This window comes from Macrotis lagotis, chromosome X, assembly GCF_037893015.1.
Source record: "Macrotis lagotis isolate mMagLag1 chromosome X, bilby.v1.9.chrom.fasta, whole genome shotgun sequence".
NCBI classification, from domain to species: Eukaryota; Metazoa; Chordata; class Mammalia; order Peramelemorphia; family Peramelidae; genus Macrotis; species Macrotis lagotis.
Window position 1 is genome coordinate 293,923,139 of NC_133666.1, and position 16,361 is coordinate 293,939,499.

The window sequence follows — 16,361 nt, forward strand, 5'->3', positions numbered from 1 at the left end:
TTCTCTCTTTTCAAAAAACAATCAGTAAAATGTTCAGACCATGAACAAGAGTAAAAAGATTGCTTCCTAACCAGAGAACTGACAGCTTCCAATAAATCAGTCCAGTTTCCCCTTCCAAAAAATTGATCCAGTTTCTCTTCCATTCATTTAAATGATACTTTCCCTAGAAATCACCTGTATCTGGGCATCTAGGTGGCATGGTGGATAGAGCACCAGGCCTGGAGTCAGGAGTACTGAGTTCAAATCTGACCTCAGACACTTGCCTTGGTCAAGCCACTTAACCCCATTGCCTTTCAAAAAACCTAAAAAAAATCAACTATATCTTTTTGGCATATTTCCTAGGAATTATCCTTGAGCAGAAATTTATAGGAGAATTTAATTCATTTTCTTTTTTCCAAATGTCAGGTATAATTTAAGTTTTCTGAAGTTATCCAGAGATTTCTGTAGGATATATTTGAAAATCCTGGATTCAGGATCACAGAATCACAGAATTTTAGATTTGAAAGGAACCTCAATGGTTATCCAATGGTTCCTCCCAAAGCTGAAAAGAACTCTATCTATAAGTAGTTGCTCAATTGCTTCCCAAACATATCTAATGAAGGAAGAATTCAGCACCTTCCAGGGTATTCAATTCCACTTTGGATAATGCTAATTATTAAAGATTTTTACTGACATCCAGCCTACATTTCCCTCTTTTCAACTTCTAGTCAATTCTCTTGATATTGTTCTAATGCTACTAAAAAAATGGCTCCAAGATGGTTAATTTATAAAGACAAAATCAAACTTGGAAAAATAGTATAGTTGTTTGCTTTACCTGTACACTAATCAACTGAATAGCAATGAAGAAGAAAAGGAATAATAGAAGGGACTAGAAAATGAGTATCAGATTTCCTAAAAACTCGTATAAGGGTAGAAGGATGCAGAAGGATAAACAAGAATTGATGTAACCCAAAACAATTATTCACATTTTTCTTCTTATTGGTATGCTAACTATATAGGATGTGATGCAATTCAATCACCAAATATCTGCAACACATCTATAGGCCTGACCTAATACATTGAATGGATAGATTTGTAATCAGGAAGACATGCCTATCACAGTCTCTGATATTTATTAGCTATAAAACCATGGCCAAATCTCTTAAAGTCTCTGAACCTCAGTTTCCTAATATTTTAAATGGGAATAAAAAATACATCTCACAAGATTATTGTGAGGATCAAATGAGATAATTATTTGCAAACTTTAAAAGAAATATGGATATGTTATTGCATATGGCAACTATTATCATTATCCAACTCTTGTACCTCTTAGAGTCACAAAAGTACATTCCTAGCAGTTTTTGGTTTGTTGTTGTTTATTTGTTTCAGTCACATCCTAATACCATTTGGATTTTTCTTGGCAAAAATACTGGAGTAGTTTGCCATTACTTTCTCCAACTGATTTTACAGGTGAAGAAACTGAGGCAAACAGAGTTGAGTGATTTATCCAGGGTCACAAAGCTATTAAATCTCTGAGGCCAGATTTGACCTCAAGGAAATGAGTCTTCCTGATTCCAGGTCTGGCACTCTATCCACTGTGACTCGATTCTAGGTCATAGAACTCAATACAATTTTAGATTCAATAAAATTTGAATACCTACTGAATTACCTTGGGTGAGTCATTTAACTTCCATGGACCTCAGTTCCTTATTTGTAAAAAGAGATTAAACTCAATGACCTCCAAGGTGTCTTCCTATCCTAAATCTATGCTAATGATTTGTGGGGTAAACTACAGAACAACTCTGGAGGTCATCTTTGACCTCAAGATACTGATAATTTTGATAATAATAATAATAATAATGCCCATTTCCATAGCATTTAGTTAGATTTACAAAATACTTTCCTCAGAATAGCTCTATGAGATAACTAGTACAAGTTTTATAATCCCCACTTGAGGACTGTGGAAACTGGGGTTAAGTACTTTGCCAAAGGACATTCATGGGATAAAGATCAATCAGAATTGGAACCCAGGTCTTCTGACTTTAAATACAACAATTTTTCCACTGTAGCTCTTTGCTTCTATCACTCCCATGTGATTAGTCTGTCTGGGTTTCAGAACTTGTCTCAGACTGTAAGTAAGTGCATTCTTCAAACTTCCCTTAAAAAACTCACCACATCTAAGAGATGTTAACTTTGTAGCACCTATAGTGAAAGATTTGAGCCATTTATATCTAACCCAAACCATATTTATCAGTGTGTCTGTATTAAGCACCAAACTATAGAATGTGTATACAATCCATGTAATAGCTATCTTTTTATCAGAAGTTATAAACATTATTGTTCCAAGTGCTAATTTCAAATTACTAATTCAGTATATGTCAGAAAACTTTCTAATCATCTGTATCATTCAAAACCACTTTAAAAACAAAATAAACAATTAAAAAAAAAAAGGGAACTCCAGAAGAGCTGTCAAGGTCATGTCACTAACGAAAAACCCCATTAATTATCTAATCCTTTCTGTGCTATCATTCCCATTTTACAGATGAATAAAGGAAGTCCCAGAGGTTTATACAAGAGAATAATAGAATAAGAGATATCATCTATCTTGCCAAATTGTCACTAGGCAGGGTACTGGTGAGGTGTAAAGGAAGCCTAGAAATTAGGAACAAAAAGGAACTTAAAAGAATAGTTAAGTTCTAGTACTCTAGAGACAAATCAAATACCTTGCAGTTTTGACTTAAACAACTCTAGATGATAAAAATGGCTTGGTTAAAATAAGAGACAAGCAGATTATCAGGTTTCCCTGGCCTTGGGGCCCAGGAAGACACAAGGTTGTTACAGAATTCACATCCTAGGACTAGCCTTCTTAGTACTAATAGGATAGACAGAGTTCAAAACTGTCATCCCATCAAGATAAATGTCTCTAGTGCTTCCTCCCAGACAATCTGATTTCAATTAGACTAATTGGAAAATAAGTAAAGAGGAATTACATTGCTTCACTTTTTGCAACTCAACTGCCCCCACCAAAAAAAAAATGGCCATTCTTTCCAAGGAAATTCAATATCCCAGTTTCCGGATTTTGAAACTCCTTCCTTCAAAGCTCCAGAGAAATTTAAAGTGCCACATTACCTTGAATGTGTGTGTGTGTGTGTGTGTGTGTGTGTGTGTGTGTCTGTGTGCGCGTGTGCATGTTACGTATATGTCAGAAGGTCCTTTCCCCAAGTTTAAGTGTCTCTACATTAATGAAAACTCATCTCTAGCTTTCTTCTTCCCTAGAGAAAGAGAAGGATGCCAAGAATTTGGCAGGAAACATATTCAATCATTAAGTGCAGTCAAATCTTCTCTAATTCCACAGATACTCAAGAAAACCACAAGAAATCCTGTAGCTTTGTCTTGTGCTCAAAGAAACTGATTTGTTAGGTATTTACATAGTATGGGAAAAATTTCAGGGTGAGTTGATTTTAGATCCACCGTTTAGAAATTTCATAGGGGAAATTTTTATATCACTTTAAGTGTAAAGCACTTTTATGTTACCTCTTATGAGGTTCACTATATGCCTGTGAGGTAAATGAGACAGATAGAGAAACTGAGATCCAGAGTGTTTCTGTGACTTGCCCAAGGTCACAAAGCTAAGAAGTGCCAAACTCTAATTCTTCCCACTAAAAGTCCAACACTCTGCCATGCTATACTTTCAGGAAGAGAAATGAAGGCATATTTTCTTTATTACATGCAAAATATAAATATTTAAAATTATCTTATAAACTACATGAGATTGGGGTTATTTTGGTCCAAGTCTTGAAAATCTATGTACAATTATTGCATCAAGGAGCAATGAAAGGAATGGAGTATTCTCAAGAACCTACCGTGACCCAGATATTGTTCTAAGCACTTTACAAACATCATAACATTTGTTCCTTACAAGAACCCTAGGAGATAGGTACTATTATTACTCCCCTCATTTTACAGTCGAAGGAATTGAGATTAAGTGACTGCCCAGGGTCACACAGCTAGTATGTGTCTTAGATTGCTTTTGAACTCAGGTCTTTTTCAGTTCAGGTCCAGCTTTCTTTCCATTGCACCATCTAGCTGCCTCTGGTGTTTTTGTTTGTTTGGCTTTTTCTTTTTTGGGGGGTGTGTGTGGCAATGGTGTTAAGTGACTTGTACAAGGTCACACAGCTAGGTCCTTCTGACTCCAAGGCTGGTGCTCTATTCATTGTGCCACCTAACTGCCCCATAACTGCCTCTAGGGGCAAAGAACTTGAGGGATGGGATCCTAGTTTTGATTATTGACTTTACCAGTAACTAACTGCATGGCCTTGAGTGGGTCACTGAACCTCTTAGGACCTAAGTTTACTCATCTATAAATGAAAAAGCTGAACTAGATTATCTCTAAAGTCCAGCCTAGTTCTAACATCATATGAGCCTCAAATCAAGGAAATCAAAACTGGAGGATTAGTTTGTCTAAGGAATATTGTTGCAGTAGATAGAGCACCAGCCCTGGAATAAGGAGGACCTCAAACACAATGATAACCTAGCTGTGTGACCTTGGGCAAGTCACTTAACCCCATTGCCTTGGGGGAAAAGAGAGAGAGAGAGAACAAACTCCTTCTCAAGTACTGGTGATTGACATAGGATGGTGATGCCTGCGTTAATATGAAGGATGTCTTCCAAACTGAACAGTTATTCCTGGAAAAGACAAAAGTTCCAAACTGCTTTTGTTTCCCCTTTGCAGTTAAACATGTGATTCCATCTGCGCTTTTCTGAGAGGTGTTCCAAATTCCACACAGAATAGCTGTAATACAAACCTATCACTTCATGGGCTTATGTGCCATTTGATAACAATTACTTGTTATTGTGAGTTTTATTTAGGACTGAGTTTGAGAATCAAAGGCTATTATTGAAGTGGGAAATTTTCAATAATGGCATTATGCAGACAGAAGCAGGGAAAATATATCCCTATCACCATGAATTGCTCCGTGTTGTGGGGAGGGTCACACAGAGCAGTAAACTAGTCCATGAACTACTTTCTATTTTAATAAGAGAATCATATATGTCAGAGAACTGGTATATACACACACATATTTTATTTCCTCAGTTATAACATCTTCAAAGAATCCCACACATTATTCATTTGAGTGTTCCTTCCCCTTGAATATATAGTAACCAAATCATACTTTCTCATCTTATATGATTTTTTGTCCATGTCTTTCCTTAAATCCTTCATAAAGACCTCAACTTAGATGAAAGAAACTAATTAAATATTTAGTGGATCCAAGTACAGCACTGAGGATATACATTCTTCATTCCTTTTACATAAATAATCCACTTATTTTCTTTTCAAACATGTCCTCGATCAAATCTTTTATAGTTTTTCTTCCATGTAAGTCATTGTTGATACTGTACCATAGCCAATTTACATTTACAACACATTTTCCATTATATTTTGAGAGATAATTGTAATTATGACTTATCTGAGATCATGGAAGGTCATGATGCTTAGACATATCACATCACTGTGAGAATAATGATCTTTTTTAAAAGGTGGTCTTGGGATGGAGGGAAAGGATCACTGAATTAACTAAGGTACAATTTTCCCAAGTGTATTCTATCATTTGAGACATGATGAAGAAAACTACCTAATTTATCCACTAAGGCAAAAACTACAGAATAAAATAGGTATGACATAAGAAGAAAAACATTAATGTAAGGGACAAATAATTTGCATCAGACAATATCCAAGAAAGAGGGAAGTATTAATATATATATATGGTCTCAGATGAATTTATAAAAACATGCAGAGTAGGAGTAATGAACAATATGAACTAGAAATCTTGATGTAAGGAGGAAAATACTCCACAGGATATAACTAAACTCATGACTTGACAGGTTGTCAGATTTCATAACTTATTTAAAATGAACAGGTTGGATAAAAAGAGTTAAAAGCACAGGATTGTGTATAAAACAAAAAAAATCATGTTAGAAAGTTCCCAAGCCCAAGAGAGAGAAAGATGGTGGAGAATATTTGTGTGAGGATTAACAGAGAAACAGAAGCAATATCAGGAGACTGCCAGTACAATCCCTGGTACACATCAGGTGTTTAAGAAACCTGGAGTCAGGAAATTTGCCTCAGATTGTTATTAGCTGTGTGATCCAAGGCAGATCACATAACTTCTGAACCTCAACTTCCTCAGCTGTAAAATGAGGAAAATAATAGCATCTTTTCAAGAAGGGGCTTGAAAAAAAAAAAGCACATACACTAGAGATTACCTGGCCAGATAAAAGACATGGAAAGAGACCACTAAACTTCTATATGTAGTATTATTAGGAGTCTTTAGTAAGACTATTCCTCAGACAAAATAAGAGCAGCTGATGGCTTGAATTAATGATAATTGAATTCTTTAAAAAAAGAAGCAATAAGGAGGAATGACTGTACAGAAACCTTTTTGTTTTTAACAAACTGATGGGAATTTTGAAAGTGATTTCTCAGTTTTAGAATTTATACTACTTAAGGAATTATATATCTTCTAATGTAAACCCTAGAAATATGGAGCTGAGAAGAATGGGAAAGTTTTAAGGTTAAAGTTCTGATATTGATAATGGGGAAATAAAGGGGAAGTGATAAAAAAGAATAATTTATTAACCAATCGAAAGTTTTGATAGATGTGTACAGAATTATTGAGAGAAGAAATTGTTGTGGAGAAGAGACCCATAAGCAGCAACTCCTGACCAACTGCCATTAACAGGGAGAGGGACACAAGAGCCCAGCAACAACCCCCCCCCAAAAAAGCACTGATCCCACTTCCAGTCCATTCCTCACAGCCATCATCTTGGGAGGTGACTCCTATGGAGAAGAGGCCAGCCATCTCCACCAACTGCCAGCCAACTGCCACTCAGAGGGCAGGCAAGCCAGCCTAGCTGAAGCAGCAAGGCACCCTGAGGGAAAGACAAAAATGTGCCAGCCAGGTCAAGCCATTACCAACACCTTGATGACCATCTCTCCTCTGATCCTAATGGAAACAACTCAGAATCCTGATGAAGGGATGAATCAGGAATACTGTATGGAGGTTGTAGAGGGCAGATAGATTTCTGCTCAATAGAAGGAGAAACTTCCTGACAAATAGAATTTTCCTAAAGAGGAATGGGATGTTTTAGGAGAGATTGGGTCCCCCCACCCTGGAATTCTTCAAGCAATTGTTGGATAGTTTTTTGTCAAGAATATTATAGAGAAAGTTCTTATTTGGGAACAGATGAAATTAGATCCTTGAAACTCTTAGATTGGATATTTTCCTCTGACATTAATTTTAGTTCCCTGGAATTTATTATAAAGCTATCTTATTACTTTTGTCTGTAGAGTGTATAACAAGTAAGACAACCCTTCTGTTGCTTCATTAAAGATCCTGTGAGGATGCAATAAAAAAATAAAGAAAACTATTTCATGCTGATCTATGCAAAGTATTAGGACATAATTAAGCTTTTAGAAAAAAATTTCCTTTCATCTTATTCTTCATCCCCATTCTTCCTTTCTCATTTGCTCCTACCCCCTCCTCTCAGAATTCTCTCTCTCTCTCCAATAGCACCCAGGTCTTCACCTTCTCTTCTTGCAATTCATAGTGGGATCTTCTTTTCTGGAGGGTGTCCAGAAATTCTTGCCACCTCACTTTTGTAAACAACCTCCTGAGCTAAAGGTAAATTTAAGAGATGGACAACTGTGCTCAAGAGCACCCAGTTTGTGAGAAGGTTTAGAGAAAGATATTTTCTTTTCATCAGTCTAATGAAATAATGAATTAAAGAAAAACTGAGTTCAGAAGCTAGCCTCCAAGCTTCTAGAAAAGCAGAGCTGATTGTATGCTGGTGTAACTGCTGTAAAAATGCTGCTCCACATTAGAAGAATTAGGGACATGGCAAAGTCCATTCATCTTCACTAATAGAGTTCTTGGGAAATACACATGTAGATTAGACCCTCACAATGACCCCCGGCTGATTGCTTTGAGTACTCTCCAGTGCACCCACAATGGTATTGACTTGCTTTTTATACAGAGCACAAAAGATGCCCTAACCTTCCCTTGTCCCTCCTTGCCCTGTTTCCCCTATAGGGCCCTTCCAGTGGCTGTTGAAGTCTTTTTTCCCCCCCTTTCTCCAGAGCCTCTGAAATAAACAGTAAATAAAGGATAACCTCACCTGGAGCTATGAGGGCGAGCTGGGCAGTTCCAAAGGGAATTAACTTTGGAAAACAAGACTATAAGCCCCTTAGCAGCGTGTGGGCAGGAGCTTAAGAAAATACAGCCAATCTTTGTTAAGGAGTGATTATAGAGATCAAGTTAATATTGGGGAAGTTTACATATAATGTATTCTCATTCAGACAAGGGAAAACAAATGCCAATTAGTTATCCTCACTTTCATGCTCTAGGGGATGACCAGACACACTAAATTAAAGAGCTAAAGGTTTGGGCTGCATTAATCACCTTTTCTGCACATTTTGATTCATTTAAACTGAATAGGACCATCCTAACAACCATGTCCTAGTGTCCAAAATTTTTCCCTATGATAATTTTGCCTCTAGAATTTCTGAGGCCATTTTGGAATGCAATAATGAAGAGTGTCGTAGCAAGATTCCTTCATCGTAGTGTAGTGTGTCTGCAGCAGACAAACCAATGGGCTAGAAGTCAAGTCTGAATTCTAGTATTGGCTCTGTCTTCAATCAATTTTTAAAATTTGAAGGAGTCAATTTAATACCCCTAGTCTTAGTTTACTCACCTGTAAAATGGGGGATTTGGGTTAAATATCACCCAGATCCCCTTTACCTCTAACATTTTATGACTCAATGTACCCCATGTGCAAAGGGTTTAGACAATCAACCAGTAAGCAATTTATAAGTACCTATCTTTCAAGAACTATGTTAGGCACTGGCTAGAATTCTACATCTTTGGTCTCTGATCACAGTTCTTAGAGGAATTAAGCTAAGATACCCTCAATTTCTTAGGTTTACCAATTCAGCCCGGGGAGGATGAAAAGTTAAAAGATATGTTCTTATTTGCTATAGTTGATATCAGTATTTTTGGAGACCTATGATTTCATCAACTGGAAACTCCTCCATAACTTCCAGCTTTAGAGAGTTTCCTGAAGATCTGAAAAGTAAAGTGGTCATGCTAATATGGGTCAGGGGAAAGTACTGAAGCAAAGACTGAACCTCTAATCACCAGTACAAAATAATGTATTAATAATATGTCAAGAAATCAAAACCATAAAAATTACCTAGAGACAGAAAATCCTACTTCTTTGAAACAAAATTTTAAGAAAGTTTCAGAGCCTCCATTTTTGCCTATTCTTTTTAAAGGTCTTTTTTTCCCTAAAAATTAAAAATATTCCATGGCTTCAGTGGTTAAAATCACACCATTTAAGTTCAAAAGTTTTCAATGTCTGTCTATAAATGAATTTTGAATCCTGGTAAATTAGAGGTATGTGTTTTCAACTTGCTACTTATGATTAGGCATTGAGATAAAACACTGGACTCTTGACAATGAGGTGAACTGAGTTCTAATTCTGGTTTAACTATGCCATTGTGATTTTGATTAAGTGCATTCTCCTCTCTGGGCCTCAGTGAAACAGGGGTATATGCTATGTGGGTGGTGGGGAGGGGTAGGGTGTAGAGAGTAAATTATCTCTAACATTCTCTTCCAAAACTCCAATTCTCTATACCTACAATTTAAGCTTTTCTATGTCTTTGATTTATCATTTTTATTCTATGATCTTAAGTGTAGCCCAAACGATACTCTCCATATCACCAACAACAAAGTTGATGCTTGAAAAATATTTACTAAATGATGAAAGAATGAAGCAAATCAACATCAATGAAGAAACCAGATTACAGAAAATTTTGAAAATTTTGTTCTTGGAATCCATCTTTAAAGAGACAGTCCATTATATTTCTTCTGGACCATGGCCCAGCTCTCTGATTTCTGGCAGACCAATCTTTACAAAGCAACTTCCAGTTTGGATTTTTGATGCAAGCACGTGCACGTGGGCACACACACATACCACCTTTCTTTCTATAGATGGTCGACTTTGCTTAAGGAGTCAACAATCTTCATGGAGGACAAGCTGTGTTTGGGATACTACTTGTGGAAGTTCTTAATCATTTCCTACTAGAAACAATTTATGATTAGCAGTTTTTGAATGGATCCCCAAAACAAAAACTTGACAAAAATAGGAAAGGTTAATGAGCCGGGAGGGATATTCCCCAAACATGCACCAAAGTCTCACTTTGCCATTTTCTCTTAGATTGCACAAGGAGATGGTTTGGGCAAACTTAAAAGAATTTCAGAAGAAGATAACAGAAGTAAATCACCTGGTGACTGTGAAAAGGAACTGGTGCTGTTGATTGGCAAGGTAGGGCAGGGGAAAGAGGCTTGGGTCAAGGGCCTGGGTGTATTCTGAAAGGGATTCCCACCACTACCACAAAGGGCCAAAGAAAGGTGGATTCCCTCAGCTTTTTCTCTCAGCCAGTTTGTTCCCAGACTTGGAGGGGATGCAGATAGTCCCACCTTCTCCTGCCGAGAGAATTAGAGGAATGGGGTCATGCTGGATCTTAAATCGGAAAGGAACCCACACGATTAGCTTAAACCATACGTACAATTCCGGGGCCCAGGACCTGAGCTTCGGTAGCAGACAGAGGAGACATTTCAGGGAAGGACGCCGTTTCTAGGGATTGCTGCTTTCCCTCTCCTTCGCTCACCTCCACTCTCCAAAGCTGGAAAGACCCTTTTGGGGCACTCGGCCAGCCTGTTCCCGCTGGATCCTCCTAGGCTTCTCAGGCCTCTAGCTGGGGCCTCGGAGTCCTGAGAGTGGGTGAGGTGAGGGCCACGGGGGGGTGGGCAAAATCCAGGAACAAACTCCTGCGGGTGTCAAGAAAAGGGACAAGCAGGCGGGATCCCCGCCTGCGGATAAGGGTGGGGGTTTAGGGGAAGGGGAGGTGGCGAGCGAAGGAAGAGAGAGCCTTAGGCTAAAGTCTTCAGGCTTTCCTCCATTTCCCCTCTCCAACTCGGGGACAGGGCTGGGATCCCAGAGGCTCAGCTCGGACAGACTCGCCTGGGGGAAGGGTTGAGGGGGAGCAGGACCAGCCCAGCTGGGGAAGGAGGAGCTGGAGGGTGGGGGGGGGGGAGAGGGAGCTGGCGCCCCGGGGTGAGAGAGAAGGAGGAGTTGGGGGGGATCTGAGGGAGAGGGCAATCCGCTGCTGCTGATGCAGGAGAGGAGTTGGTGCTTCTTGGCTCTTGCGGAGAAAAAGGAGGGAACTTGTAGGGCCAGGGGGCACTACTTACTCGGCGGGGGCAGAGAGACAGGCTCTGTCCTCCGCCCCCTCAGGCTTTTCTAGAGTTAGCTTGGAAGTTTCTGAATTTCGAGTGTCTGAACGGGAAAGAAACCGCATCCAGCCTCTCCTCCGCCTCTTAAGGGAGCAGGAAGAGGAGAGTGACCCTCTTCCCTGCCTCCCTCCCCGCCTTTCCCCATCCCACCCCTCCCCGCCCCGGCCGCTTCCCGGACCGCTCCGGCCCCCCATGCACCTGCCAGGCTCCGCTCTGACCATGGCAGACGGGAGCTTCTCCCTTTCTGGGCACCTGGGCAGGAGCCCCACCGCAAACCCCTCGCGGCTCCACAGCATCGAGGCCATATTGGGATTTACCAAGGACGACGGGCTCCTCGACTCCTTCCCCGCAGACAGAGTCTCCCGAGCTCCCAAGGACCAGGACAAGAGGGCGGGGGTCCGCCTCAGCTTACCCAGAGCGCCGGGCGAGGCTGCGGCGCCCCCGCCCCCGCCCCAGCTCCCTTCCCCGATGCTGAGCCCTGCCCAGGCCCAGGCCGAGGAGTACGGAGGTGAGTAAGTGAATGCCGACCCCCGGCGCCGGGGCACCGGGACTGTGTTAGAAGGGCCCCAGGGGAGAAAAGGGGGCAGAGTGGCACTCTCTCGGGAAGCATGTTTCTTAGATTATTTTAGTTGGCGAGATCATAAAAGTCTTTTTAACACTGATATCGATTATAGCAAATAAGAACTTCTCTTTCAACTGCTTCCTCCTCCCCAGGCTGAACTATTAAACCTAAGAAATTGGGGGTCTCTTCGCTTAACTGTGATCAGAGACCAAAAATGTGGAATTCTAACCAGAATAGATTGACCCGGTGCTTAACACGGTCCCTGAGCTCCATAGTGACTGGGGCGGGGGGGGGGGGGGGAGCGAAGAGAGGGGTCAAGAATCTTCTTCCCAGGAAAACTGAAAAGGTCCCTCTCTAAGTACCACACTCTCCCGAGACCTTCATTCGACAGCCTTGGAACACAGAACTCAGAGGGTGGGAGTCCAGCTGGAGCCGGGGGGGTGGGGGAAGGAAGGAAGGAGGTGAGCAGAGAAGCGCCTTGAGACAGGAGTAGCTAACGGAACGGGCCCCCTCCCCACCTCCTCCCTCCTCCAGATGCTTGCTCCTATGGGCCCAAGGAGCCGGGAGAGGAATGTCTCAGCCCAGAGTTGGCCGCCTGCCACACCCCCAGTGACGGGAAACTGTCGGACGAGGAGCAGCCCAAGAAGAAACACCGTCGGAACCGCACCACATTCACCACCTACCAGTTGCATGAGTTGGAGAGGGCCTTTGAGAAGTCCCACTACCCAGATGTCTACAGCCGCGAGGAGCTGGCCGTCAAGGTCAACCTGCCAGAGGTCCGAGTCCAGGTAAAGAAAGGAGCCAGTCGGAAGCAGGACCCTTGGAGACAAGGAGGGGCTCACCTTAGGTGTAGAGAACAGATACCCAATCTGGGCTGTGGCTGGCCGCGGTAGAGTGGGTCTATGAACTATATTTAGCTTTCTGGGTTTTCTTTTCACAAGGATCCACAGCCCTGGGATCCAGATCTGAAATCCTTTCCCCTCGCAGCTAAAAGAAACTCGGTAGGAAGCTTGCAGAGGGCATTTCCTTAGCCTTCCTAATTCTGTAGGGGTGGGATGGGATGAAGAGAAAGAGAAAGGGAGAGAGAGAGAGAGAGAGAGAGAGAGAGAGAGAGAGAGAGACAGAGAGAGACAGAGAGAGACAGAGAGAGACAGAGACAGAGACAGAAAGACAGAGTCAGAAACAGAGAATCAAGGACAGAAAGAGACAGAGAGAACACACACACACATATGTGGAGGTGGGGAATAGGGAGAGGTAGAGAGAGACAGAGACACGGAGAGCTTGAAAAAATATATCTAAAGTACAGTTCCAAATACCCACCTATTCCACCCTTAAGGGCTTAAGTATCTGGTATAATGGAGATTGAAATACTCTGCCACAGCAAGAGTAAACACAGATCCATTCAGGATAATTAAATTATCATATAAATCAAGCCCCCACTTGGATACATCCTCCTTCAATTATTTGGTCAGCCCCTGCTGTCAAAAATTCTACTTTGAAATTGGGTCATGTTCTTCTCAGCTCCACTTTTCAATTGAGACGTAAAGTGGGATTTTGTTTGAGAATATTGCCTTGCCTTGTCTGTTTCAAATCCATCCAATTTCCAGTGCAGAGAGCTTTCCTTTTCTTTGTATGGTACTTTTTTTGTTTTAATTAGAGCTGAATTATCTTTAATCCCCATCATTAAAATATTTAAAAGCCTTATATATTTGCTAGTCATCTGTGAAAAATCTGGGAGGGTTTCCAAGTTGTGTAAGTTTAAGTCAAACCTGAAGAGAAATTGGGATCCAATTTCATTGGATCTTAACAGTTGGTATTCTAGGTATTCAAGTAGTTACCGTTCCATAAAGGAGACCTTAATGCTTTCTTGCAAATAAAAGAGGTCAAAGTGCTATTTCTTCACTGGAAGGCAAGATGCAGGTGGCCAGAATATTCGATTTTAGTCATTTACCTGTTTCCTAAAAGTATGTGGTGAGGTCAGTTGGCAGAGAATAAGTCTTCAGATAGGTCATATACCATTCAGACCTAAACTGATATCATTTGGTGTATGTCTGGGGGTATTAATTATGTATTTTATGTGTGTTCAAGAGTATAGGAGAGTGACTTGATGAGGAGAAAAAGAGCGAAAAGTGAAAGAAAAGAGGGTGAGGGAGAGAGAAAAACTAGGCAGGATCTCCCTACTTGTATGCAACTTTATTGAGTTTCCCAAGGATGATAGGGTTCAAAGTTTTGCCTGGAGACCTTGGACTTCTAGTTACTGACTCTCTGACTTTAACCATTAGGGGTAAGAGGGGTTGAGGAAATGGAAGAAATGCTGAGAGAAAAGTCAAATTCCAAAAAAAAAAAAAAAAAAAAAAGGAATCTTCCCTGTGCTTCTTCTACTCTTGCTATTTCTGGGAAATTGGATATTCCAGAGGCTTAAGGGGAGGTAAAATCAGCTCTATGTTGGGATTCCTGGAAAACAAAGATATCCTAAGATCTTAAAGCATCTTGGGGGAGAATGGAGGGAGTGGACCTCCCTTTCTCTACTCTAAATGCATATTCTTTCACTGGAGTATCTCAATGTAAATTTAGTTCTAGATTTACTTAGATGCTTTCTCTCTACTTACAATCTCAACTGTGTCTCTCCTGCATCTCAAATCCTGCCATCCTTTTTTATAATGATTCCTTTCCAATCAACCATCTTTTTCTCTAATTATTTCCTCTCTTTTCAGTTTATTTCTGGAGGAAATAGGACTTTTTTGTTTACCCTCTCCAGACAATTAACACTCTCAGGAACTATGATTCATTATTGGCTCTTCTTATGTGTTTTTTTTAAGTCACTTTGCATGGGTTTTCAGATCCCTGGTTAGAGTTGAAATTATCTGTGTATGTACATGCATGCACTCACATATATCCATACCATACATATACATGTACATGAACCTAAATGTGCTTTTTCACATATGTCCATTCCTATATATGTGTAGTTTTGATGTATTACTTCATATTGACCACCAAGCTTAGTATAATGAATTTGGGCAAATAGGGTGACAAGGGAAAAAATAGGCTCTAAACCCAGAAGAAAAATGTTTGAGATTGGATGGGGAAAAGGAGGAAGAAAGAGAGGACAGAAAGAAAAAAAAAGATAAATAAAAGATCAAAGAAACCTAGGGATAGAGATGGGGAGAAGAAATGGGAAAGTTGTAGTGAAAAGAGTTGGATTTGCAGTGGGAAAACCCCAGTCTTCTCCTTTGCCCCAAACCTTATTTACTACTTTGCTGATCTTGTATTTTCTTAACGCAGTCACTTCACATCCCTATGCCTAAATTCCCTTCTCTGTGCATTAGGGAGCTGGCCCACACATTCTTAGATTGGAAGGAATTTGTGAGCTTTTTTATTTCAAAAAAGATTTTATAGCCATTTTAATAGAATCTGTTTCCTTGGTAATCTATGGGTCTTATTTTTATACATCTAAATACTTTATTCTGAGTTGTCCATAGGTTTCTCCAGACTGCCAAGGAGGTCTGTGACAAAAAAGGTTAAAAATTCTCCGGATTAAATGATCCCTAAGGTTCCTTTCCTACTTCTAGAAGTTATGACCCTAAAGCGGAAAGGATAGACTCAAAGCAGTCATAATCAGAAGATAGACCAAGTAGAGACTAAAGCTCTCAGCTAGCATTTCGGGGGAATGAGGGGGGTTCGGGTCCCTCCTACTCTGACCATCCCGGCCGCATGGTGTGTCCGCAGGTGTGGTTTCAGAACCGGAGGGCCAAGTGGCGGAGGCAGGAGAAGCTCGAAGTGACGTCCATGAAGCTGCAAGACTCCCCCATCCTCTCCTTCAACCGCTCGCCACCCTCCGCCGGCCTGCCGCAGCTCGGGGGAGGCGGGGGAGGCGGCGGCGGCGCGGCCACCTTGCAGCTGGAGTCCTGGCTGAGTCCGCCACTGGCCGGCGGCGGCACGACCTCCTTACAGAGCCTGCCGGGCTTTGTGACCTCCCCGCAGAACCTCCCGGCCAGCTACACGCCCCCCCCACCCTTTCTGAACTCCCCTCCTCTGGGGCACAGCCTGCAGCCTCTAGGGCCGCCCCCGCCTCCCCCTTACCAGTGCGGGGCTAACTTTGTGGACAAATTTTCACTGGAGGAAGCGGACCCCCGGAATACCAGCATCGCAGCGCTGCGCATGAAGGCCAAGGAGCACATCCAGTCTATTGGGAAGCCTTGGCAGACCATATGAGAGCACCGCCTTCTCGTCCCCTTAATCCCATGGGGGTCAGACTGTGGCCTTTCCCCCCACTCCCCAACACACTTCAAACCCGTTCCTTGGTTGGATCCCCTAAGCTGAGGACCAGGATCCGAATATTATCGGGGAGACCCTCCCCTACCCCTGGTATACCCCGAAGCAAGGCTTCTTCTTCGACCCCAGGGAACTGGACTGCCTCCAGACCACGGGGAGAGTTAGCTCGTGCTCACTGTTCCACGGGG

General features: G+C 41.6%; 1 protein-coding gene across 1 annotated transcript; it reads left to right on the plus strand.

Annotated features, from left to right (window-relative positions):
- The first annotated feature begins 11,528 nt into the window (after positions 1-11,528).
- On the plus strand, positions 11,529-16,113 carry RAX (retina and anterior neural fold homeobox). The gene is made up of 3 exons (XM_074202581.1): positions 11,529-11,844; positions 12,433-12,686; positions 15,628-16,113. The coding sequence occupies exons 1-3, from the start codon at positions 11,529-11,531 to the stop codon at positions 16,111-16,113; spliced, it is 1,056 nt and encodes a 351-aa protein (XP_074058682.1).
- Positions 16,114-16,361: the final 248 nt, after the last annotated feature.

What these genes read in the sequence shown, in the direction of transcription:
- RAX (XM_074202581.1), top strand. Translation starts at nt 11,529, where the DNA reads ATGCACCTGCCAGGCTCCGCTCTGACCATGGCAGACGGGAGCTTCTCC. An exon ending in CCAGGCCGAGGAGTACGGAG is followed by an intron (nt 11,845 to 12,432) that starts GTGAGTAAGTGA and finishes TCCCTCCTCCAG; the next exon opens with ATGCTTGCTCCTATGGGCCC. An exon ending in TGCCAGAGGTCCGAGTCCAG is followed by an intron (nt 12,687 to 15,627) that starts GTAAAGAAAGGA and finishes GTGTGTCCGCAG; the next exon opens with GTGTGGTTTCAGAACCGGAG.